The sequence below is a fragment of the Piliocolobus tephrosceles genome, chromosome 14 (assembly GCF_002776525.5).
Source record: "Piliocolobus tephrosceles isolate RC106 chromosome 14, ASM277652v3, whole genome shotgun sequence".
Lineage (NCBI taxonomy): Eukaryota > Metazoa > Chordata > Mammalia > Primates > Cercopithecidae > Piliocolobus > Piliocolobus tephrosceles.
The window spans coordinates 22,707,976-22,735,268 of record NC_045447.1 but is presented as its reverse complement, the minus strand read 5'-3'; the positions used below and the strand labels follow the sequence as shown (position 1 = coordinate 22,735,268).

Genomic DNA, 27,293 nt, shown 5'->3' with positions numbered 1-27,293 from the left:
TTCTTTCTTTTTTTCTTTCTTTCTTTTTTTTTTTTTTTTTTTTTGGAGTCCAAGTTTCACTCTATCCTCCAGGACAGATGGTGTAGTCTCAGCTCACTCCAGCCTCCACCTCTCAGGTTCAAGTGATCCTCCTGCCTCAGCCTCCCAAGTAGCTGGGATTACAAGCCTATGCTGCTATGCCCAGCTAAGTTTTGTATTTTTAGTAGAGATGGGGTTTCACCATGTTGGTCAGGCTGGTCTCAAACTTCTAACCTCAAATGATCCGTCTTCCTCAGCCTCCCAAAGTGCTGGGATTACAGGTGTGAGCCACTGCGCCCAGCCAGATGTGCATATTTTCTGATGGCTGCCAAGTCTGAGGCAGGAATGGAGAAGCCATTCATCTGTGTCTTCCTCACCCTTGTCTCCAGAGCAAGGGACTAGATACCCACTAGGGTATTGTATGGATACAAGGATAAGAAATCTTTCCATGTACACTTATGATGCAGTGTACAAAGTGCTCAGAGAGGCGGACCCATAGGAGGACAAGGAGAAGTGATTTTTGAGTTTCAACTAAAAGGATAAGCTGGAGGACAGGAGAGGGAGAAAAGAATCGCACGATGGGGTCTGCGAGGGGCATATCCAAAAGAAGGTAAATAATAAATGAAGGGGAAGTCAAGAGAGATGAGCTAGGAAATATGGTTAGGAAAATCCTGCCAATGCTTGGAACTTGACATTATCCTGAGGGCAGTGGGGAGTTTTTCTGAGTTTTTCAGCAGGAGACTAATGTGGTTGGATCATTGAAAGAAGAACATTGACAACTGTTGAACACTTCTTACATGCCAGGCCCTGTATTATTTTGCATAGATTTCTGAACAACCCTGCTGAGAATTCTTAATATTCCTCTCTTAAAATGAAGAAACTGAGTCTCAGGGAGATGAATCACCCCACCCATGGCACTCTTTCTTCTATTTTCTTTTGTTATACCAGGATACTGGTATTGCATTAAAACAGCCTCACTTGGAAATTCCGCATTGATAAGCAATTCTGCAATGCTATTTAGAGTGTACTATTTGCAAAGGGCAGGAAGAAATCCTGTACTCTATACCCAGTGCTGAAGTCACTTCTAAGAGGCTCTCTGTCCCTTCCTTGCCTGCCCTGCCTGCTATGGCCTTCACCAAAGCACTCATCTCCTCTCATTAGTGAAATTAGAGAGCCTTTGCCAATGGTGGTGGAAGGAGGAAAGGCGAAGGGAACATGCTGAAATTTCAGAGACAATTCCAAGCAGTTTTCCCAAATACCCAAGGGATCTGCTTTCTCCTGGTGGTTTCTGAATAATTTTTCAAGAGCACGTGTGCAAGTAATCTAAGGAGACAGAACAGAAAGTACCATGGTCTAGTTCAGCCTGTCCCATGGTGTGGGGCACCCAAAAATCCCTCCAGGAAAGTAAAAATCAGAGCCTGCCTCAGAAGGGAGCCCACTGAGTTGGTCACTATAACCACCCCCAAAACTTGTCATGAAAACCTTGGGCTGTGGGAGACTTCAAATCTACTGAATCTTATGGGGCCTCAGCAAAGATATCTACTAGATTCTGCTCCTGGCTGTCTCTTCTATTCATCCTTTGGTCATTTACCCTTTCAATATCTGTTGAAATTTACAAAAATCTAGACACTCTGATTGGCCCTAGGATTTGGGCTGAAAAACTCTCAGTGACTGGAGCTTTATAAAAAATGAGATCTGGGGATCAGATCAACCTGATTTTCAGTTCTAGAGTCCACCACTTACTAGCTCTGAGACTTTGAGCAAGTCAGATCTCTTTGCCCCCAACCCAGTTTTTTATCTGTAAAATAGGAGTAGTAACATCTCCATGGCAGTTACTTGTCAAGGATGAGACAGAAATGCAGTTTTCCTTCTGGTAGCAACCAGCAAAGTTTTAAAGAAACATTTCTATTTGCCTGTGAAGTTTGGCAACTGAGGAACAAATCCAATTAGGAACAACATGTGGACTTTTTTTTCTAACAGAATAGTATTTGGGGCATAGAAATTTAAGCAGAGAGAGACTTTGAAAGTCTCTTGGTCTTACTTCACTTAATAAAGACTTGATTTTGATTAAACAACTTCCCTGAACCTCTCAATCCCATCTGTTATAAAATGATTCTGGTATTTGGATTCAAAATCAACAGAATCTTGTGAATCTTCTGTGTCCAAAGCATCATTTTCAACATGAGGTTGAACAAAGCAACCACTGGTGTCAAGCAGTAAGTTATGTGCCATGGAGGAAGACACCAAAATAGCTTCTTTCAATAAGAAAAGACAAAGCTTGCAAAGTGCCGTGATATGTGGACAAATGGAGTTAACCTTAGACATTAACCTTTGAGGAGGAAGGGCTAACCTGAATAAAGCGACAGGTTATCCAGAAAGTAATTTTTCTTTCCACTTGGGGATTTGGGGGAAACTTTAAAAAACATTGTAGTGTAGCCATATTGTTTCACAGAGGAAGCATAAGCTTTGAAGCCAGAAAGACCTAACTTGAGTACTGTTTCTTACCAACTGTCTGCTGCCTGGCAAATGACTTCAGTTTTCTAAACCCCAGTTGTTCTCATCTTCACATGATCCTGCTGTCATTCTGTGAGATGGTATGAGGATCCAATGAGCTAACATATATAAAATGTCCAGTACATGGCTACGTCTTGCAAGACATCCAATTCGTGTCAGTTCACATCCCTACTAAACCATGTTATCCCTGAGCAAGTTGAATCTGGAGAAGGAACAAAAATGTGTAAGAGAGGAAAACAATGAAGGGATGGGCGTGGCATTTGTAGGCATACAACAAACATGTATTGATTGATCGGGGAAGGTGCAACGTGGAACGGTGAGATCCTGGTTTGAATAGCGAGTCTTCATTTTTCAGTTGACACTTGACTCTTTACTTGAAGCCCAAGAATAAGCAAGACTTTGTGGTTTGGGGCTGCTTCCACTGGTTCTGCATGTAGACTAGACACATCCCTGCCAACCCCTTCCATGACCCATCTAGGAAGATTCCTTGGCCTCTCTCTTCCTTTTTCTTCCAAACCTGGCCTACCCCTATCTCATCGCCTTCATTCTCCACATCCTCTTCCTCAGTCTTAGCTTCAGGACCAGAAACCTTTCTTTTATCCTTGTCATTTGTTCTGGCTCCCTTAAAACCCTTCTCCATTCTTGTCTTTAATTTTCTTCTCTTTCTTTCTTTCTTTCTTTTTTGTTATTGTTTTGTTTTAAGTGGGGTCACCAGCATTCAGCCAGCATGGCCTTTGCTGTGTAATTTAGTTTCATGTTCTGTACCCAAGAAACATGTAAAAAATGTAAACAGCATTCACTCTCCGGGGCTGTAATGCACTTAGGAAGCAATAGCCAGTTGAGCTTGCTGAGCCGGCTGCTTTGGCGGTATTGAATTTTGTCCCTAAAACCACATACTCATTTCTCTAAGTCTGAAAGTAAACTTTCTCAAGCCAGACCCAAAGGATGGGGTTTCGAGGGGAGTTAGAGTTTGGCTGTACACAAGATTTTGTTTTTATTTGTGTATGTGTTCATTTGTTTTTGTTTGTCTTTCAAGCCCCCTCCTCCCTACTCTCTGTTCCTCCCCACTCTCTATTCCTCCCCATCCTTACTTTGATAAATTAGCCTGGGTATGTTACCTGTAGAATGAGACCAGAAAGGGCCTTCTGCCTCCCCTTAAGAAACTCCAACCATGATTTTCTTAAACCCTGGTTAATTCTTCAGCCAGATCCAAGCACCAGGGTATCCTGGGTACATTTGTACATGTTTGTTTGCCAGAGAGAAATGGGCCCAGAGAGGCCCATGAGAGATGTCCCCGCTGAGAGGTTCCCTGTGCCAGGGCAGTCCAAGAAAGTTTTCCCTGGGGCTCCTGCCCACCCTAGAATCCTTTTCCAAACATGACTCATATGTGCAGCTGGTGGAAGGGGACACTTCAGTGATGTCTGCATTTCTCCCGTTCCTGGAAGAGGGATCCCTGGGGAAGTCACAGGTTTGGGAGAGATCTGGTCTACTGTCAAGGTACTGCTTTCAGAGATGCAGATGCCACCTGGGTAATGCCCATGTCTGCAGTGCAACTGACTGGTGGCAAGGGCTCCAGGAAGAGAGTATCAATTTAATGCAACGGGAAGGAGGAGATAAACTGACACGCACCACGGAGCTACGGTCAGGAGTTTATATTTCAGAGACAGCAAAATTGTATCAGTGTTCACAGACCAGGCTCCAGACTATCTGTCCAATAGAACCTTCCATGATGATGAAAATGTTCTACATATGAATGTCCTGTTCAGTAGCCTCTAGCCGACTATGATATTGAGCCCTAGGAATGGGGTTTATGAAACTGAGGAACTGATTAATTGGTTTAATTTTAATTCATTCAATTTAAATAGCCTATTATGTGGGTATTGGGCTCCCCTACTAGACAGGGCAGGTCTAGAGTACATCACATGACAGGGCTGCTACTTGCATTGAGATCTCCAGCAAATTAATTGGCCTCTCTGTGCCTTAGTCCTTTCATCTGTAAAATTAAATAATTATGGGGAGATGGTGAGAATTCCATGGGATAGCACACTTAAAGCACTTAGGACAGTGCTGCTTAGAATAGAGTAAGTACTACCTAAATTCATTCAGTTCTGTCATTGCATCACATCCTTTTTTTTTTTTTTTTTTTTTTTTGAGATGGAGTCTCACTCTGTCACCAGGCTGGAGTATAGTGGTGCGATCTTGGCTCACTGCAACCTCCACCTCCCAGGTTTTTCAAGCATCCTGCCTCAGCCTCCCAAGTAGTTGGGACTACAGGCACGGACCACCACATCCAACTAATATTTGTATTTTTAGTAGAGACAGGGTTTCACTATGTTGGCCAGGATGGTCTTGGTCTCCTGATTCCATGATCCACCTGCCTCGGCCGCCCAAAGTGCTGGGATTACAGGTGTGAGCCACCGCACCTGGCCTCTCCAAAGATTTTTTAATGACATTTCTCTTTCCCAGAGTGAGATATGATATACTAAATTTTTGTAATTCAATGTCTTAAATTTTTTAAGTCTGCATAAATTCCCACTGGAGGACTTTTGCTTTTGGAGCATATTCTCCATAATTCACAAGAAATATTGGTCTCAGTGATTTCTCACCTGTGAAGCTTTCTATTTTTTTTCCCATGACTTATAAACTCCAAAAGTCTTGGCAGACAAGGCCATGCACAATCTCTACCTTTGCTTTACAGCCCACTGCCTAAGAGGCACGTTCCAGGCAGTATGGGCCAACTTGCAATTTCCAGATATGTCTTGGGGTTTCCTTTTCTCCTGCCTGGAAACACCATCATTTGCTCCTCTACCTTTTTAGGGCTTAACTATCCTATAGTGTTTAGCTCAAGTGGCTCCTCTTGCATATCCCTCCCCTGACAACCTCAACCCATGAGCAGCCTCCCTCTTCTATGTGCAGAATACTTCTGGAATTATCAGACAGGCTTGAGCACAAGCTGACTTTCAGTGTGCATTGCTTGTGTCCACAGCTTTTCATACCAAATGACTGGTGAGCAGCTAAGGATTTGGCCCTCATCTTATGCTTTTAAGTATTTCCCATGCCCAGCACAGGGCCTGCTGTGTGGACAACACTCAGAAAATGGACTCATTAAATGATGTTGTTGGGAACAATATCTGCTGGGTGTTACCTCCTTTATAATTGGATTAAATGTATAAATCAGTGTCTACAAGTGATTCCCTTATGTTTCCAGGTTACAGCCTCCTAGTAATATCATAGGTGATCAAAGCAGGCAGGGCCTTCTGAACTCTCCTGGTTCATCCCTTCACATTACAAAGAAGATAAGTGCTGCTGTGTGAATTCGGGGAGGAAGAGGACCTGAAAACCCATCCTGAACCCAGACCTCAAGTTCTTTCTGCTACTCTGTGCCTCCGTAATCCATCATCACCCCCGGAATGTTCACTGCACAATGAGAAGGGTTTTTAAGTAACTGTTTTTGTATGCTTACTACTGTGTGTTCCAGCATCAAGAACAGGGCCTGGCATATAGAGTTTCATGATAAATACTGAGAAATAATTTTTTTTTGTCTGCTAACAGCTTTGGGCAAAAAGTAGGAAACAGCTTCTGGAGGCTGAGTCCCAGGAAGGAAGCTCTACCCTTTGCCTCTTGTTATTGCAGGAAAGATTGGGGTCTAAGCAATTTTCCTGTGATTGGCTTCCTACAGAGATGGATGGAAACCTAATGGTCTTCCTTTCTGACTTGAGAATGTGGTTCACCTTCAGAGAGATCTCCCAACACAAGGCCCAGCACAGGAGGGTGTGAAGGAGTAAGAGGAAGAAAGAAGGGAGGAAGAAGAGGTGGAGGTAAAAGGAAAGAAGGAATGTAGAATTAAGAGACAGAAGAAAATGAAGGACTACACAAGAACAACAAATACCAGTAATAACCATAATATAATAGTAACTACAGAAATTGATAATGATGAGTAGAATAATGGGAATGACTTGGCTATCAGGATGATTACATTATGTAGGGAACTCTACACTGTTTTTTTATGCATTTAAACCTGTCAACCACCCTATGAGGTAACTACTGTAATTTCCACTGATTTACAGAGGCATAAATCAAGACTCACAAAGGTTAGGTCACTTACCCAAGTTCTACAGGTAGCCCAGTGGTAAAACAGGGAAGTCTAGAATTTGAACCCAGAACCATGTCCCTCTATAGCCAGAAAGAAAGAAGCAGCAAGTTATAAAGGAGGAAAATGTCAATTTTGTACTTTAGTGAGTAGGATGTATCTAAATATTTGCATGTGCAAGAGCTCTTTGAATCCTCACAACCCTACAACATAGGTACCGTCATTTCATTCTGCAGTGGAAGACATTACACTTTATGAAGGGTTCAAGGCCATGTTGTCAGTGAATGGCAGAAGCTGAAATTCCAACTCACATTCCTTTGATTTAAAATGCATGTGTCTTCTGGTCCTCAGTGAAAGATTCAGGCAAGTGGCAGGTGCAGGGGTTGTTGAGAAGTTCACATTGTGGATCCTGGATTCCCAGGCACTGCATCTCAGAACAGCTGCTTCAACACCCTGCTTTTGTGCAGATGTCTGTTGTCCTGGCCAAAGCTGCCACTAGGGGAAAGCATCACCCTGGAAGGTCCTTGTTCCTCAGAGAACTCTGCTGATAGAATGGTGGACACATAAGCCAATAGTGTCCATTGCACCTGTGGTGGACAAAGCTCCCTGGTTTGTGCATCACAGTCACTGTTTCTACCTCTGAAACCTGGAAGGGCAGGCCAGGGAGAAATGCCACTTTTGTCTTTAAAAATGAGAGTTCTTGTTTGAGTTGGAAGGTCTGCAGGACACTGTTAAAAACATAAGTGACTACTGTCCGCCTGTTCCTCACATACATCACTGCATTGCATCCTTTGGAGACTCTTCCTAGGAAAAAATCAAGCTCGAGGCAACCTAGACAAGAGTACTGCCTCTTCTTCAAAAGCAAAAAGAAGAGAGCGAATCATGCAGCAATTCCCAGCCCTTACTCATTTAGGCTATAAGAGGGGATGGGAGGACCCTGAGGTCTGCAGTGAGAAGCAGGACCCAGAGACAGTGCACTCTGCATGATCATCTTGGCATCTAGTGAGGTTCCCTGCAGGTAATGTGACTTGTACTTCATTTTCAACACAATCTGGAACACACAGATCTTAATTTGGAAAGCTGAATAACAGGAGAAAGGGGGATAAGGGGAGGAAACAAAAACAACAACCTGGAAACTTCTAGTTTTATGAACTTGAGAAAGTCTTGTTCTTTCAAGACAGATGTTTTTAAGTAAAAAATCACTCCTCTGACCTTTCTTGAATAGGCCAGTGTGGTCAAGACTGCCATTAACCACTGTTCAACTATTTGTAACCAAGGGTTTCGGTGACCAGGCACCGAACTTGGATGTGGTCATCACTTTTCTGATTAACCCATGAATGCCCAGGGGCTTTGATTTAAAATCAAAGGACGAGGAGAGGTATAGAAACTTCCTAAGACATTCCCCTTTAGTCTTAGTAGCTCTGAGCTGAGTGATGGAGATTTCCATGTTTTAGTGCTGTACTCCAGGGTTGGCTGTGTGTCTGAATTTCACTCTAGAGCCAGCAGAGAGACCATTTGGATTAAAGCTAAGTAGATGTGTATTTTTCATCTTTAGTGTCTAAATCTCAGTCAGTTTCAGGTTTGGGGCTATAGAGCAGAAGGCATTACCCAGCCCTGTTCTAGGATTATGGTGTTTTCGTATTCTGGTCCAGAACTTGGAAGTGTTTCAGTGCTCAACATACTGCTCTAGAACTGACAATGCCTCTGGGCTCTGAAATAAAATTCATGATTTTTCAGGATTATTATCTGGAGCTGGAAATGCCTTGGAGTTTTCTACTGCTGGCAGTAGCTCTGTGCTCCTGTCTAAAGTCGAGTGTTTATCCTGACTGAAGTTAACAGTGCTCTCTTGATCTGATCCAGAGTCTACACTGGTTTTATATTCTGATCTAGAATTTGTGACATTTCATTAATTTCTTTCAGTACAAATGCAAAAATAAAGTTTAAACTACAGAAAGTTAGCAATGTATTTTTTAAAATAACATGCTCAGAACTGTGTTCAGAGCAATATTCAGCATCTCAAACTTATCCTTCACGCCTCTGCTGTTGACATCATTTGGAAAACTGGTTTTGTTATGGCTTAGCTGTGGCCGAGTTTTTCTCCTTCACTGGCCTTTTTTTTCTTTTTTTCTCCAGTTCCTGCTCTCTAGAGCCCATTTGATTTTAAGATCTTGCATTTCAGACCTAGCCTTCAGACATAGATTGCCTCAGCAACTCCCTTCTCCAAGCCCCTCCCTCAGCCTTCACAGCACTTGAACGCAGAACCTACTACATTTCTCTATGAGTGTTTGCTTGCTTCGTTCTTCACCTCCTACCCCCATGGGTTTGGGAGCTTTTAGGAGAAGGAATTTTTATCTTTATTGCTTTTGTTCCTTTGTGGTCCATTTTCTTCATGCAGACCATGGGAATGAAGAATCTAACACATCAATAAGTGCTAAATAATGTTTGTTGAATGAGTGAATGACTGAATGAGAGAGACATAGAAACATTTGAGCCTAGACTGGACAAGAAAAAAAAAAAAAGGTTCTTTCTAAAGAAAACAGGTCCCTGGGAGCACCCAAACCACTGCCTCTCACCCTGTAAGAATATAAGGAAGGTTTTGCATCCCACTCTTTTAACCCCATCAGCATCTTACTCTTGGAGGTAGCACGTGTGCTGTGAAGTCACCCACGGACCATCTGGCTGGGGATCCCGTGTTCCTCTTCTGCTGCAAGAGATTACGTAAACTGGACGGCAGCCTCCAGATGTTAGCAGTTTCTGCTCATTTTTTTCCTCCCTTTTCAACAACAATAATAATAATTAAAACAAACACAGGCCTCATCCCCCACCCGCACCCCTGAAATTACAAACAGGTGGGCCCAGATGTCCTCCCATTTCTGTCCAAGGGACTCCTAGTCTCAAGACCCAGTCGCCGTCCCTCAGCAGGGCCTGCCCTGGGCTGAGCCGGACAGTCATGCCAGCTGCCCTGTGGCTCAGGCCACAGTCTCCCGAAAGGGAAAATGGCCGTGTCATGAGAAGTCTCTGTGCCAGACTTTCCCTCTCCCCACCTCCCACCCCAAAGCCTTGGCCTCCAACTTAAATGGATGTATTTTGGAGGACTAGGTGGCTTAAGAGATTAGTAATGAGATCCCAAGTCTTTCAGTGCTGGGTCAGGAGTTCATAGGCGGGCCTGGGCGACTAGTGAATGGCATAATTAGGGAGACAGGGAGCAGGCCTGCGGAGGGCCCGTGTGAAATGAGCACGGCCAGGCCTTTAATGGCAGCAGTTGTCAGCAGCACAAAAGGCGACCGCCACATCCGACACTAATCACTCTCCCTTGTTAGAGGATTTACTAGCTGGAGGAGCTTGAGCCCCCTGCCCATCTCCTCCTCAAAACGGGCATCCAGGAAGGGACTCGGCCCGATGCCTGGCTGTACTGTCTGCAGAACAGGGAGCTGATGCCAAACCCACGGGGTAGAGGTGTGAGAACTAACATTTCATTCAATATAAATGAGTGACTAGTGTCATTATTTTAATCAGTACTTCCACTGCGATTGTGAATTTTCTTTCTCAATTTGAAAAAAGGGGGTGGGATGGGCGATGAATCTCCCCGTCACAATGACATAAGGATGGTGTCCATGGAGGTGAAAGCATTTGGATATTTATTGTCCTCACCGTTATTGTCACCATTCTCATTAAGATCAGCACGTACACTGTGTGGGTCTCTGTTTTCTCTTCTGTAGAATGGACTGGGAATAGGAGATAGACTTGAAGTGACACAGACTTCAACATCCACTCCTGACAGGTGTGGCCTTGGTGCCTTATTTATTACCTCTGAGCCCAGGCTGTTTATCTGTAGGACAAACAAGGAGGAGGATAGTAATACTGGCTTCCCGGGAATGTGCGGATTCTATGTTTGGAACATAGGTGCTGGACAGTAAATGATGGCAAAGAAAACATGTTAGCTTTACCACTTTCATGAATGCTGTCTTAGGCCTCTAACATAAGCTTTTCCCTTAGAAGAAGGTTGAGACATTTATCTGCTGTCCCCCAGAAATCCTGAACCTGTGTGTATGAAATTGAGCAATTTAATGAGTAGTCTCTAAGAATAGATTCTATGATTCCGAACCATATCATTTCTAAGAAACTTAGTTTCCCTACCTGTAAAAATGTTAGTATGCTGTAGGGCAATGATGCCTTATATGATTTCTATATTCCCTTTCCATTGAAAGCCTGGCTCTTCCTCCATGATCATTTGGCCTGGCCAGGGGTTTGCACCCTAAATCCCAGGATTTCAGACTTGTGGGGAGGTGCCGGCCTGAAGGGTATAAGACCCCTAAGGAGTGTGAAATGCCTAATGTGTTAGGGACAGATCCCTGGAGCAAGGAGGTGCTAATCAGCCCAGAGCTGAGCCCAAGGCTGGAGGGCATCCAATGCCAAGTTATCTTATCAGAAAGTGTCTCCTGGGTGGAGGCCCTGAGATCTGCTGCTATTTCTAGAACTCTGGGAGAGAAGAAGAAGCCATGTCTCTGTTTCACACTCTGGCCCTGCACACAGGAAATTCTTCTTTCCTTGATTGTCTGTCCATGCCAAAGAATAAATCCTCATATTGAAAGAAAGGCAAACCACCCCTCCCTTTCCCCTCTATCTCTTTAAGGCAGGCATCAAAGGGGAAAGCTGCTCTGGAGGCCTGGGGAAAGTGATAATTGTTTCTAATGGTCGGTAAAAGAAAGCCTGGCTCCCCCCTCTCTCTTTGCTGCCATTGCTATTAAGTGTGTAAAAAGGTGTATGTGTGTGTGTGTGTGTGCGCTTGTGTGTTGTGTTGTGTATCTGTTAACCCTCGGTTTCCCTTAAAGTTTTCTATGTTCAGTGGGTCAGTTTGGAATTAGAGGCATAAGAGGGAAGCAGGGACAGGAGTAGGAATGAAGAGAAGATCCCAGGTAGGAGAGGTCTATAGTGCTCTGCAGGTAGTGGGAGAGGCCCTGAACCTGAAGCTGGGAGATTTGGATTGCATTTATTCATTACATGCATTAACTGAGATGAGACATGTAAAGTGTTATTGTTGTTATACATTCTTTTACTCAACAAATATTTGCTTAGTATCTAAGCTGGACCTTCCTCTACTCTTAATACTGAAGATAGAAAAGGTAAAAGCTCATTCTTCTTGAACTTGGCCAAGTTCAAGAATTGCAAATAGGGTTCATCTTCTAGGCCAGTTCTGAGCAATTGACAATGACTCCCCATGGTGTTTTGTTGAGATGGATTTAGAAGCCTACCTTCAGGGATGCACTATGTAATTAATGGTGCCTGTCCTGTGCAATGGATGAGAGAATGATAGCACTGATGTCACATGGGAATGAGTCCTGGTTCTCCTGGTCCCTTTCCAGCACTACATGGTTATTATAATCTCTAAACATTGGTCTACGCCCTGTAGACTTGGATTTCTAGATCTAATGCATCAACAGTGAACTGCCTACAAAGCCTTGAAAAACCCATATTAGTTTAACATAGGGGACATTCAGTGAGCCCTGCCCAGTAACCTGCACTAAACACCGATGAAAAGGAAAGAGAAATCAGGCATAGGCACTGTCTTTGAAGCTCATATGTGGAGATTCAGATGGACATACAAGGAACCACAATGCAAGTATATTACACCAAGGGTGTGGAGGTCAAGCCATGGAGTAAGTAGAGAACAGACTTTGAGTCAGATGAGCATGAGTTTGACTGCTAAGTCTTGACAAGCTGATAAATGCCTACCCAAATCTCAGAGTCCTTTTATCTCAACTGGGGATAAAGATGCTTATTTCACAAGATTATTAGGAAGGTACAATGAGATAATACACAGGCAGCACCCATTTTGGGCAGACCATCTTTAAGAGCTGGTGCCAGCCAGGCATGGTGGCTCACGCCTGTAATCCCAGCACTTTGGGAGGCTGAGGCAGGTGGAATACCTGAGGTCTGGCCAACAGGTTAAAAACCCCATCTTTACTAAAAATACCAAAAGTAGCTGGGTATGGTGGCAGAAACCTGTAATCCCAACTACTCGGGGCGCCGAGGCAGGAGAATCGCTTAAACCTGGGAGGCAGAGGTTGCAGTTAGCTGAGATCATGCCATCGCATTCCAGCCTGGGGAACAAGAGGAAGACTTCGTCTCAGAAAAAAAAAAAAAAAAAAAAAAAAAAAAAAAAAAAGCTGGTGCCCTCTCCCACTCTCCCAGGAAAACACTGAGCAGGGGGAATACCATCTGATAAAAAGAGCAAAGCCTAGTTTATGGAGGAGGTTTTATTTCACCTGGGCCATTCTGTGTCCAGGTTCCCTGAGGCCCTTTACAGCTGTAGTCTTATAGGCTGTCTCTCAGCAGGCTTTCCCTTCTGTAGTCCTCAGGACCCTTAAGGATCTTGGGGGTTTATATTAGGAAATCAACTTCTGTCCTTCTTGCACCCTTGCAATTCTTGGGAAATAACCTGGCATTGGAACTGCAAGCCTGAGGTTAAAATGTGGCCTAAGGAGAAATATTGAGAAACACTGCCTGGCCGTGTGTGTGTGTGTGTGTCTGTGTGTGTTGCACACTTGTACATTTATGCATATTGTTATTGTCAGTATCCATCCCCGCACTCCTCCTCCCCATTCCTTTTCCTATTTTCTTCTATAAGGCTCATTCGCAGGTCCCTTTGGGTGGAAAAAGGAAATTGGAGAGGTTGGGCTAGAGGCTTGATGAGCACTTCCTCCCTCCCATGATTGACAAAAGGGCATGTAAATCTGTAAAATCGAAATTCAATGGAAACCTCATGGCATGTCCCCTGTGTGGGAAAATACCAGAGCCCCCGCTCCCCCTCTTCTCCCTCCGTCTCCCTGCCTTTGTGTACATCGTGTGTGGGTGGAAGATAAACTGGATTTTAAAAAACCCTTTGAAAGCAAGACATCGTTAACTCCTCTAATTGAAAGCAGTCTTCTGCAAAGGAGGGGGATTTGAAGGCGGGTGCTGGATGTAGCGGCTGGCAGTGCACTGAGTGGACAAGAGTCCCCGGGTCCTGGAACCACAGAGTCCTCTGTTTCTGCAGACCTGGAATCCCTAGTCACCACCAGACATCCTGGCCCATCACAGAAGAGCTTACTGTATATGTTCAAGTCAGTCTCTTCTCCCTTCACCGGGCTATGTTTCTCCATCCATCAAATGTGAGAATTGGAGTAAGAATTTCCGAGGACCCTCCCAGCTCAGACATCCAATGATCCCAAAGCTCTGGACGAAGGATTTCCCCAGCTATTTTGCAACATGCAATTGCAGACACGAAAAGAGAGAGAGAGAGAGAACGCATTGCTGGAAAGGCTGCAGTAAACTTTTATGTTACTGTTCTGATTGTCTTTGTCTAAAAAGGTGTCTTGGAAATTAGCCTTCAGCTTCAGAGAAAGGGACCCGTAAGTCTCAGAAGTCAACAGGATGTTCACCTGCTGCACTATGTGGTTTTGTTGTTGTTGCTGTTGTTGTTTGTTTGTTTGCTTGTTTTACACTTAGAGTCAACATTCTTTTCTGCAGCATTCACCAGAGAAGCTGGAAATCAAAAGCCAGCAGAATGTCAGGACTGAAAAGCCCTCTAGAGATGAATTCATCTTACTTTGTCTTTCCATAAATAGGAAGAGAGAAGGTCAGAAAAAATGAGCAATTGAGTCAGTTCTAGGAGGCAGGTCCCTTGCCTGGCAGTTGCAGGTTCTTTCTACCAGGCAAGGGACCTGGTAGAAAGGGCAGACCTGAAAAGGCCTGTTTTGGTCTGTTGAAGCAGCTTCTATTTCAGGAGCCCCAGGGGAAGACAAGAAGTCCCAATTCCATCTTCCATGTGGCTGAGATTAAGACTCCGCTAGCACAAATACATCCATTCTCTTGTTTAAAAATCCTGTCACAGCCCTGAGAGGTACGTAGGCAGGCTCTCTTGAAGTTAACATCCGTGGTTACGAATGTGGGCTAAATTTGTGCGTGGATTTCAATTTTGGTTCTACCGCTAATTAGTTGTGTGACCCTAGGCAAATTACTGGGCCTCAATTTTGTTATCTGTAAAATGCAAATCATTCTAATACCCACCTCACAGAGTCATTGTGAGCACTGCATGATTTAGTACACATGGAGTCCTTAAAACAGTGCCCAGCATAGAATAGGCACCTGATACATGTTGCTGCTGCTGCTACTGCTGCTGTTGCCTGCTGGGTCCCTATTATTTCCTGTGTGCTGGGAAATCTGCTGGGATTTATTTGAGGATAAATAAAACATGCTTCTCACCTTGGAAGTCTTCAGAGTTTAAAGAGATGAGACTGGACTCTAAACAACTATAATCTAACTTGACAGGTGCTGTAACTGAGGTATAAATAAGGAACTATATGGACACATAAAAAAAGAGCAATTAATTCTGCCTGGGGAGTGAGTAAAGGCTTTCAGAGGAGGGATGATATTTGAGAGTGGCTTTGAAATGCGTGTAGTATTTCACAAAATGGGCAGTGCAGCAGTGGTCGGGGTGGGGGTTCTGGGCTCCAGAATCATGGAGCGGGAGTCTACAACATGTGGGAGAAAGAGTTGTCCAGCTTGAAGGAGACATCACTGTATAGATGCCAGGGAAGGGAGCACAGAGAGCAGTGAAATTGGTGGAAGCTGCTGAAACCAGCTCCTGAAAGCCTTTGTAAGCTGTGTCAAGGGAAGGTTCCATCCTGTGGATCGTGGGCAGCATGGTGGGTGGATAAGTAGCAGGGTGGTATGGTTAGTTTCTCCCCTTTGGAAAGTTAATTATGGGGAGCATTTTTATGAATGAATGTGGTGGGACCAGAAGCAAAAAGACTGGTCTTTGGTGCCCTTTCTCCACCAGAGGAAGCGGAGGTTTCAGTCGAGTCCAAGTAGCAATTGTGTTGCTTTGTAATTAAGTATACAGAACATGGAATTCTAGAGATCAGTCAACTCCCAGTTGTGATATACAACTGGAATATAGGACCTTGAAAGGGTTTTTCAAAGCCTCTGAGCCTCGTTTTCTCACCAGAGAAAATGCAGTGGCTCTAATCTCCCAGACTATCAGGGTTAAACGATATTGTGACTATGAAACCCTTGGTGGATGTTATGACTGTGGGTGTCCTTAAGCTCCTGGGGCCCTTAAAGGTCGTTGAGTGCAACCATTCAGTACAATTGCAGAGGGGGAATTGGAGAGTGAGAGAAAAGTCCAGTTAATTGGTGACAGAGCTGGAATTAAGCCAGGTCTTCTACTGTCCATGGATGGTATTTGAAGGAAACACAGATTATCTCTGCAGATAATGGAGAGTCTAAGGGATTCTGCTAAAATGAGTGGCCCTCCCTCAAGGCCAAGTGGAAAAGGGGTCACTTGCCTTTCAGTTCCTCCAGGTGCTAGGATGAGGTTGAGAAGCAGTCATCTGCCCAGCTTCCATAAAAGACACAGGGCTGGGTATCTTGGAGAAGAGAATGGTGTTGGGCACTAGAATTGCTGTCTGTCATTTCTGCCATGATTTCTTGGGGGAAGAGGTATAAATGTCACTGGAGATGTTTCTACATGGCAAAAATAGGATCAATAAGGTACAGAACATAAGTGAGAAAAGTGCACTATTTCTGGGAGACAGAAAATTTTGCTTTTTCATAAATATGTTGCTCCATATTGGCTATATATTACTGTGCAAGATACCTCCCCTCCCTCCCTTGACCACTGCAAAGGGGAATGGTCTCAGTAGATAACCTATTCTAGTCCCATATAACTTTAAAATAAGAAAGCTTATAGGCATTGCTACTTAGAGGAAACAGTAAGAGAAAGTGGAGCCAGGAGTCTCTCTCTCTCTCTGACGTTGGAGAGGACTGTCCAATGGTACATAGGCTTTCTATAATGGAAATGAGCTGTATGTCCATAAAGTAATCAAGAGGCTATGTCATCCCTCCTCCAACCTGAGAGGCCCTAAGTGAGGGTGCTTGTCAGCCCAGCCACATCTGCTCTTTGCCTAGCACTGCTATATCAATTTATTTTTCCCTTCATTTATTTTATGTAATAAAATATTTTATGTAAAAATATTTAATGTATTTATACATTAATAAATGTAATTATTTATTGTTGTCCCAGGACAACAAAGCTGTGACCTGAAGCCACCCCAGGGACCAACTATTTTCTCAGAATAAGGGCTGGGGAAGCTGTTTGGAGGGACCTGCTAGATTTCCCAGGATGAGAAAAGAAGCAAGCAGGTTTTCTGCCAGTGTAGACACCATTAAACCTGTACCAGGGGTTCAAAGAGTCAAATACTTTCAGGCCAGTGGATCAACATTGAATGTCAACATTTTAGTCATTCAAAGTAATAATTATTTATTTTTTATTATGGGACGAGCACACCATGAGATCTACCCTCTTAACAAATTTTTAAGTGTACGGTACAGTATTGTTCACTATAGGAACAATGTTTTACAGCAGAGTCCCAGAAATTATTCATCTTGCTTAACTGAAACCTTGTGCCTATTCATTAGTCACTGATCACTTTTTCCTTCCCCATCCCCTAGCAACCACCATTCATTTCATCTTTGGTTCTATGAATGTGATTATTTTAGACACTTCATATTAAGTGAGTTAATGCAGTATTTGTTTTCCATGTCTGGCTTATTTAACTTAGCATAATGTCCTCAAAATTCATTCCTCTTATTGCAGATTGCAGACTTTCCTTTTTTAAGGTCAAGTAATATTCCATTGTATGTATATATCACGTATTCTTTATCCATTCTTCTGTTGATGGACATTTAGGTTGTTACCACATCTTGGCTATCATGAATAATACTGCAATAAACATGGGACTGGGCAGGACAGAAAAACAGGTTTCAGCTCCATAGAATCTCTCCTTATCTCCTTTTCCATTTCCCTAAAACCGAAAGCCTAGAGGTTGCCAGTGTTTCTAGAGCACTATTGATGTGTTCCACGAGACAGGAAACAATGTGAAAGGAGGGAGCAGGTATTGTTCACACCAGCATGGCAGAGAGGGGAAAAAGAGTTACTGTGTTACTTCCTGACATCTCTAGGGCTGGAAGGCTGGGAAGGACCTCAGCGTCACTGGAAGGATGGAGTATGGCTCTGCATGGTGTATAAGAAATGTGCAGATTGGGAAGGGAGAAAAGGTTGAGAAAGATTGGGAATGTCACTGGAGCCAGTGTCACTGAAGAAACTGGAGGAAGGGAGATGATAAGTGAAGAGGAGCTTAGGGGTGATGGTAAGGAGAGCTAAAGAGGCCCCTAGAATGTGTGGTGTAACTCTCCTGCATGTCTCCTCCCAGAACATTCAGTAAAGTCAACATTATTCAGCAATGCTTTATGGAGTTGGATTTGCCTTTTTGGAAAGTGAAAAACAAAAAACAAAAAAACACGGGTGGATGAAAACAGAGCATCCCTATAAAATCAGTCACCTTGGAGATCACACTTGTGTCCTTAGTGACCAACTCTGTGTCATGGCAAGGCTCTTTTGTTTGCAGTTGTCTGAAGCCTGGCATGCCATATGCCCTCAGTAAATGACTGCTGAATGAGCAGATTCACTCAATGTCTATGAAAGCAGGAGGCTTGTAAGGGTTTGCCTCTCTCTTCCTCTCCAGCCTCCCTCCACTTCCCCAGGAACATAGATGATTTTGTAGATCAACTAGGGCTTTGGGCAACATTTCAGCTGGATTTGTTCATTCTTCTCTGATCTGCTTTGACTGTCCTTGGTCAGGATTGCAGCCAACTTGAAACAAACACAAAACAGAATAGGAAAGCAGAAGAATAAAATAACGCCAGTATATTCCTCTAAAACCCTGTCTAGTGCTAATAGAACTGACAAGAGAAAATAGTATTTAAGCAATAAGAGGGCTTTGTTCATATCAAAGATTCCTGTAGCCATGAATGTTTCAGATGCAGAGATAAGACCCACCCCCAATCCAGCCTTCAGAGATGTGCTTCACCAAGCTCTGCTGGGAGACAGACAGCTAAGAACACAAGGGGAAAGAATTCCGAAATGATACATGTCGAATTGCTGGCCTGGATTTCAAATTCCATTGATAGTTTATGCAAAGTCTTGCACTGTTGTAAAGTGTAACACAATCCACTGGCAGATCTGCCTAAACCCGATCCCAGTTGTTTTTGAGAAAAATAAATAAACTTAAAAACGTCTTCCAGCCCATTTAAGTGGCTGTGTTCTACCCTTAGCCTCCTTAGTGTGAGGCTTCTAGAGATTTGAATAACTGAAGCCATCACCTAATTCCTAGGCAATGGGATAGTTGATTCATAGCATGTTTCTTCTCAAGAAGTTACCAGTGATATTCAGAGAATTAATATTGTGCTCTCAGAACCCATCAATTTCTAGGAACAGGGTGAGGGGAACTTTGGCAGCTAACACATTTCAATACTTTTTGATGTATTTAAAGCAATGAAACTCTTTTCTTAAATGAAATATTATAAGGCAGCTTGATATATAAAACAGGTGAGTGGAGATGCTCTGTTTGAAATAGTAGAGTGGAAACTAAGTAGATCTTCTCTACATCATGATCCCCTGGCCAACTTCTTCATGGAATCCAAGGAATCCATGAAAGATACATGAAAACCTGTTGTATAACCCAGCATTCAGATGTGCAAGGTAAACTAAGGGCCAAAAGACAAGACAACTTGTTCACAATTGCACACCACATTTTGGTTATCTGTATTATCTGTATTATACTTGCAACTTTACTATAAATATGAAATTACTTCAACAAAAGGTTTATTTAAAAATAAAAGTACTAATGCTTGCAACTGCAGATTATAATGCAACCATGTGCTTCGATTAGTGTCTACTTATTACAAAGATAATTGAGACTTGGCATTTTCCAAGACCTCCTTGAAGCCAGAACCATTGCAAGAAGTAATGGAAAGAGAGACATTTGAGTTTGCACAGATTTATAGATGGGATTCCCAGGATGGCACATAGCATAGAATATAGATGGGATTCTCAGCAAGATGGTGCCAAGAGTAAGAAGGATGGGCTATCGTAGAAAATTCAGACCTGGTCCAGGTCATTGGAGCCCACTGTACTGAACATATTGTTAGGAAAACTGATGTTGATGATTTTGTATCTATTTTCAATGGCTTTCTAAGCTAACAGTTTGGATTTTTTTTTTTTAATTTATAAAATTACATAGGATGATGTAAACCAAAACCACCTATGTATAACAGGTTTATGGACCACTTGAAGTTGACAACTGTGCAAATTTTTTCGTATTTGTTTCATGTCTCTTTCTGTAAGAAAAATAACACACCACAAATAAGATTGAGGTCCCTTTTTTTCCTGACTCCCAATGTCATTCCCTTCCTTGATACATAGAGACAACTACCACCCTGAATTTGATGTATACTTCTCTACTCTATTTTTAATTCACATGAATCGCTGGGCAATATATAGTTTTGCTTTGTGTTATTTTTATAAATGACGTCATGATGTACTTACTCATTTGCACCTTGTTTCTTTTTTTCCGCTCAGTGTTACGTTTTGCGATCTCTCCATGTTGATGGCTATGAGCTTACCATTAGGGCTTCCTTTTCATTTGACTAGAGACCACACCGAGCCAAGCAGTAAAATATTTTTATATCATCCTTGTATATGAATCTAGTTTATTTCTCTTACTGTTCCTTTGTCATAACAGAATTCTGTCATGTGAATATTTCATATTTTATACATTTCTCCACCAACAGGAGAACATATAAACTATTTCCAATCTTTTCCTACTATATTTATTGTAGAAATGGATATTCTTAATCCTTGTGTATACTTTTCCATTTGACTTTTGTTTTTGCTTGTTTTAGGTGTTTATGTTTGTTTGATCTTGTTGAGGATATATCACTTTTTTTCAATAGCATATGAGATCCTCAGGGCTCCCCAGGTCAGATGTACTTTTCAGATGAGTAGAATGCACTGAGAAGACATGAAATGACAGGACTAAATTCACAGGGAAGTTTTGAGAGACAAGCCACATTAGAGACCAGAGGAGAAGTGTCAGTTTGGGATGACCTTCTACCAAAGGCCTCACCAATGTCAAGGACAGCTCAGCTGTTCCTATCCTCTTTCCCTCATTACACTGTTTTCTGTTTATATTTATATATGTATTTGTAATTACTTGACTAATATCTGCACACATTGCCTGCTCTAAGCTCTTCAGCATCTGTCTTTTTTTATCATTTTGTCCCAGAGTGTTTGACAAGCAATGGTTACTCAATAAATATCATTCAAATGAATGAATGAATCAGTAAACAAAGTGACATTTGAATATGCAAGAAACTCCTAAGTTTGAAGAATCCTGCTTGTCTATAAATGTTTCCTATTTCTTTTAATACTGTTTGGTATTATCTATCATTGAGAATGAATTTATGTGTGTGTGTATGTGTGTGTGTGTGTGTGTGTAGGGGTGTGTGTGTGTGTGTGTGTATAAAGTGATGGAACTGATTTTCTTTGTTGATGGAGAAGCAAATGCTAATGTTTTCACAGTCTTTTCTCTGTTGTAATATCACTTGGAGCACAATTTACAGATTTCTTCTAAAATCATCTGCTTGACATTCAAGATTCTATGAGATCTAATTATTCAACCCACCTTTTCTGCCACTGTCCCTCACAGCCTCAGTAGTAACAGGCATTTTATCACAACCTAAGCATTCTGGGTTTCTGCTTTCCTCTGAGCCTTGCTTCTGTTCCCTCCGCCTGCAATGCCCTTCCTCTTATCACTGCCCTACTCTTCCAGGCCCAACTCAAATATCATCTCCTCCAGGATTTGTCTCTGTGAGAATATCTCTGTCATCTCTACCATCAAAATACATTATCTATTATATCCTTAAAAGTGTTGAGGATTACCTCTTCTGCATTAGAATGTGAGCTCCTGGACCAGATTCTGGTCTTTTCATCCCTGTTTTCACCTATGGTGCCAAGAGCAAAATAGGTGAACAGTAAAGGTTTGTAAAATTGAATTTAGTTGAACTTCTGACACTCTCTAAAACATGATTTTTTTTTTTTTTTATATTTTTCCAGGTGTGTCGAACCAAGGTGATAGATCTCAGTGAAGGCATTTCCCAGCACGCCTGGTACCCTTGCACCATCAGCTACCCATATTCCCAGCTGGCTCAAACCACTTTTTGGCTCCGGGTAAGCTGAAGCTCTGAGAGCTTTGGAATCTCCAGCAGCGAGCCACAGAAAACACTGACTCCCATGACCCTTTCTGAAGATGGGTTGTCTACCTGCTGAGGGTGTTAATTGTGAGAACAGGGAACAAAACACTTAACAGTGTGATGCTTCCTGAAATGGAATCCTAATTGCTCATGGAATGCCCCCACTGAGCTCTTCTTTTAGCAAAGAGTTTGGGATACATCTTGTCTGCCTGGAACCTCCTATTCATTGTTCAAGATCTTTTAAAATTATCTTTTCCTCCTTGAACCTTTTACTGATCACCAGAGAAAGAAGTGACCATTATCTCTCTTCTTGTCCTGCACATGTTTGGTCACTTGTAGGAAGGCACTCGTCACATGGTATTACAGAGCTGTCTGGTCTTTCTTTCTGGCTAAGGATTGTGGATATTATTGCATTTTGGCTTGTGTGTCACTGACCTACTTTGAATTCCCCAAAATGCAAGGGCCATATCTTCTTTAGCTTTCTCTCCTCAAAGCCGAGTGCAGAGGTTGACATGGAGAAGTGAAAGATAATAGTATTTACTGTTGTTTTGTGGGTTTTGGTGGGGACCGGGACCTTTGCTACACACTTTACTCTCATTATCTTATTATGTTAGTAGAACCTCACAACAAGCCTATATTGTACCTGTTGGGTTTTTTTTAATCCACCATTTAGAAATGATGGAACTTAGACCCAGAGTTGCCCAGCCATTCACTCACTGTCACACAGCTAAGTAGGAGCAGAGCAAATATTGAAATTGGGTTTCTGATCTCAGAGCCTGTGCTCTTCACTGTTAGGTTTCATTGTCCCCTTTCCCACCTTGGACCCCTGATGAGTAGTAGCCCAATTCTTAAAAAGGAAGTTTCTCCTCAAATGCACCCCAATGTGGCTGCCTCCCCACCACAGGACTGAGTACACATGTGACCCTCCTATGTCTTTGCAATTTCAGGCGTACTTTTCTCAGCCAATGGTTGCTGCAGCTGTCATTGTCCACCTGGTGACGGATGGGACATATTATGGGGACCAAAAACAGGAGACCATCAGTGTGCAGCTGCTTGATACCAAAGATCAGAGCCACGATCTAGGTAAGCATGCTCTCCTGGGCTTGGCTTGCTCTCAGTACCTGCTTCCACCTCTGTACCATGACAAGTTGTGAGGATCAGCTTAGAATGAGCTCTTCCTTCCTGTCTCCCCTTTCTTGCTTATTTTCTATTTAGCATTCTGGTTGCCCTCAAATCAAGATGTGGTGATGTATCCAGAGAAATCTATATCTGGCAGATACAGGGATAAGGAGTCAATGGCCAAGCACTCCCTTCTGCCAGCCCCCTTTAACCTCAGGCATCCCATATTATTCCCCAAAGACCCCAAGAAGGAGGGAGACTGAGTAAGAGCCATTTCCCCATTGTACATGTCACCACCTGAGACCCAAAGAGAGGCACTGAGAGACCCCAAGTCACATGGCAGGTCAGGAATTACTAGTTAGATTTTCAGTGTCATAGCCTATTGCCTTTTACCCTATAAGCGGGAGTGTTCATGACCCTCCACCCCAAGTGGGGACTGTATCACCAATACAACCTCTGGAGAAGTTTCCAATGGGAATAGGAATAGGAATATTGTAGGAGTAGGGAGGCAGTTGAGGAGTCAGGTTCTACCATGGGAGGGCCTGCCTAAGGGGAGGGCCTGCCTAAGTGCAGGGCCAAGGTGGAGGACAAGGGCTGGACTTGCCACTTGTACCACCCCTTTGCATACCCACATGTACCGAGGTTCAGAGAAGAGAGCCTGAATCCAGAGCTGACAGCTGAGGTTTGGATCCTGTCCCCACCACTCACTCACCTTGAGAAGGTGAGCAATCTTCCTGCCCTCACGGCACGTTACTTAGAGGCTCACTTGCTTCATATACACAGCAAAGACAATGATATCCACCTTAGAGTCAGAGTGCACTATTATTTGACACTACTGTAACCATGCCTAGCACAAGATCAGAACCTAAGAAATTCCTATTGTCACTACGAATTTCCTAGACACCTTCACACTTCCAGTCTACCCCGGAAAGCTCTGGGCAGCCTGGCTACTCCAAGCATTTGGAATTCTTGGCCAGTACTGAAGCCTGGACTTCAAAGCTGTGCCCAGACCATTCTGCAGAGAATGCCTTTCAAAGACCTGTATGAAGCAAGCAGGAAGGGGTCATTTCAGGGTCAGATAAAAGCCAAGGGATCAGGGAAGGTTTTCTTGTTTTGTTTTTATGCTTATTTATTTAGTTACTTTTAAAGGCAAGGGGAACCTATGAATAAGGAAGAGAAAGAAAACCCCTCTGGACTTAGCAGGATTCCTGGGAAATTTCCCTAAGTGAGAAACAAATATTTTCGTAGTTGTTGTTGCATAGCCCAGGGCTCTGAGGAGAAGTTTTTCAGCAGAGTGGGGAAAAGTCTGGTTCCACAGAAGCTCTTTGGATCCTGCTACTGATGCCTGAGGCCTTTCTGATTTTCCCCTCCACCCCCACCACCCCCATCTTCCTCAGTCCACGGCATCCCAGGATTCTCAGAGGCAGCTTCACCTCTGGAACTGAGAAGGGCACCTGCTTCAGGCTTCCACATGGGAGACTTCTCCTTACATAGCAAGCCTGCCAGGACATGGTTAGCATTGTACCATTTTTTGGATGTGAAAACTGAGTTTCAGAGGCTTTCTGGAGTCCCATTATTAGGAAGGGGCTACACCATCATTTAAACTCAGGTCTGCCCAACACCAAAGCCAGCTTCCGTTTTGCCAACTATATCTTGCCACAGCCTTCCTTTCCTTCTGTCCCTTGTGTATCTTTTCTCCCTGGCCCTCTCCCTTCCTTCTTGGAGAATGGGAACCTGCTGCCTGCATTAAAAAAATACAAAACAAAACTGAGGACTCTTGAGTAAGGAAAGCTTGGATTCTCCTTAGAGTTTTAGCCATGCCTGGGCTGTGTTCCTCTGGAAAACCACCCCTGCCCACGATTCTCAACCTCTTCTGCAGACTAAGCAAGAGGTCCTTTCCTTTCAGGGCTGCTCCCAAGTTCACAGATTACTTATGAGAGTGGGCTTTTTACCCTGGGAAGCGCCTGTTGCTATGAATTATTTCCATCACTTTTCCAACTGACCAGGCAGGCAGCCTGAAACCCAGCAACTCAGACCAACAAGCCCTACAGCAATGTGGGAGGGAGGTGAGGGCCTGGGATGCTTGGCTGAGGGGTGGCCATTTGGGGGAGGGAGAGGGACTTTGGGCAGTAGGTGAAGGGGAAGCTTAGGGGGCAGGGAGGCAGGGGGATTGGAAAGATTTGGAACCAAGGAAAAAAAGGCAGACAAAGAAACTTTCAATCAGACTCAAAATCCTCACCGGCCGCCCAATGGTGCTTTTGTGCAGTGACATGAAAGGGTCTGGGGGCTTCGGGAAGGGCCCGTTGGGGAGGGCGTGACTGGCCTTGAGTAATGAGCCTGGCCCCTCGGCCCCTCTGTCTCCCCTGACAGGCCTCCATGTCCTGAGCTGCAGGAACAATCCCCTGATTATCCCTGTGGTCCATGACCTCAGCCAGCCCTTCTACCACAGCCAGGCGGTACGTGTGAGCTTCAGTTCGCCCCTGGTCGCCATCTCGGGGGTGGCCCTCCGCTCCTTCGACAACTTTGACCCCGTCACCCTGAGCAGCTGCCAGAGAGGGGAGACCTACAGCCCTGCCGAGCAGAGGTAAGGGACCCGCGGCACACTCGCCCTGGGCCACTTGTAGCTGAGTGGAGACAGTGTGATTTTGAAGCTGGGTAGCCATTTGTGTGGCTGTAAAATGTCTGTGCATTTCTCCCTTCTCCATCCATCCTCTGGCCTCTGGCCGGCTCTGCCTTTGGGCTTGAGAGGCCCATGAGTCTCTGAATTCCTAGGACAATTGAGGGAAGCAGGGTTGTGTGGTGAAAAAAGAACCTCCTTCACCTGGCTTGCAGCGGCAGAATTGACAATAGCTAGCAGGGTGACCCTGGAAACATCAGTTTCCTTCTCTGAGCCTCAAGGTCCTCATCTGAACAAAAAGAGGATTAGCTCTCTTTTATCTCTGAAATACTGGGATATTCGGCTTCCTAGGTGGCACAGGCAGGAGGCATAACCTTCCTAACCAAGGGGGATAGAGTGAGACTGGTATTCGCATCATCCTAGTTCACCGTGTGTTTCAGGGATAGGTGAAATCTCTGTCTTCCACAAGCCTAGCTCCTATGACGTCACGAGTGGTCTAAGAGCCTGTCTTTCAACTGCATGACATCACTCCCTCAGTGCTTTTGAGCTGGCATCTATTAATGCACCTAGTTTGGAGCTACAAGGGAGTGGACTTTCCTGAAAAGAATACGAGTTTTGGGAATACTCTTACTTGGGTTTGAACCTCCACATTGCCACTTCTTGAATGTGTGTTCTTGGGCAAGACACTTCAGTTTTCTGAGTCATAGTTTTCTATTTTGGAATAAGCAGATGAAATCTACTCCACAGGGTGGTTGTGAGGGTTAAATGTTGCACTATAGATAAAAGTGTTCCTTCAAACTGTTAGGCACTATGTAAACATAACGTATTAAAGAAGAATATTTATAACCACCTTTTGATGATGATGATGCTTCTGTGCACAGAATTTTGTGTAAAGTTCTTAAAGTTGGAGCTGGAAAAAGCTTCAGAGATTATCTCATGCATCTGACATTTCCAAACTTCTGTGTTGCTATGTAGAATCACAGGGCCCAGAAAGGGGACAACTTGTGCAGAGTGCACAGCGTCTCTCAGATTTGTTTCACGAGATCCAGAAGAAGAGAGAGTTGTGATTTTTGTAGGCTCCGCAAGAGCAAGGCTCTCTGAAAGTTGGTTCAGCCTTGCCCTGTATACTTGGGGGGTAAGAAAAGAAAAGAGAAGAGGGGGACAACCAGCCTTTCCCACGCCCCTGTTACCACAGAGGACACAAAAGGTGGTTGCAAAATCCACATTGTTTAGCACCCACTGTCTCTAGCTTCTGTTGTGCAAAGTCTGTCGCAATCTTTCAGAAGCAAGAGCTTCTTAAATATAACTCATTTTCTTATTTCACTCTAAGAGGATGTTTTTATCCCTTGTTTTCCAGACCCTATAAAAATAAGCTAATTCTCAGAGCCTGGGGAAACCATGTCAATGGAAATCCATTAGACCTTTTCCACAACACTTTCCCATTTTTAACCAGCCTTCCTGACCATCCATAAGTTGACCGAGGCCAGGACTGACTTGTTTGAATTCTCGACGAATGGTGTCTGTGCCCTAAGTAAACAGTAGGAAATATTTAACGACTGAAACATATCGATCGATATGTATTTGTTAGTTCTTTGGTTGTAGGAGGAACAGTGAATGAGGGCAAAGTGCTGCCCTATATCTGACTAATTATGTGACCTTGGATTAGTCATTCCCCTTCTCTGGGCCTCAGTTTCCCCATCTTTAAAATGATGATGGTGATTGCATGGATTCTCTGCAGTTCTTTCCAGTTCTAACAGTGTGCGATTCCCAACAACTAGGAAAGATGAGAGAGGACAGGAA

General features: G+C 43.6%; 1 protein-coding gene across 1 annotated transcript in view; it reads left to right on the top strand.

The window, feature by feature from the left end:
• Positions 1-27,293, top strand: part of PAPPA (pappalysin 1) — a 247,490-nt gene that overhangs the window by 157,761 nt on the left and 62,436 nt on the right. Inside the window, exons 10-12 of the mRNA XM_023223653.2 lie at positions 21,621-21,734; positions 22,705-22,840; positions 25,247-25,460. Coding sequence (XP_023079421.1) covers positions 21,621-21,734; positions 22,705-22,840; positions 25,247-25,460 — 464 coding nt within the window. The remainder of the gene's footprint in view (positions 1-21,620; positions 21,735-22,704; positions 22,841-25,246; positions 25,461-27,293) is intronic.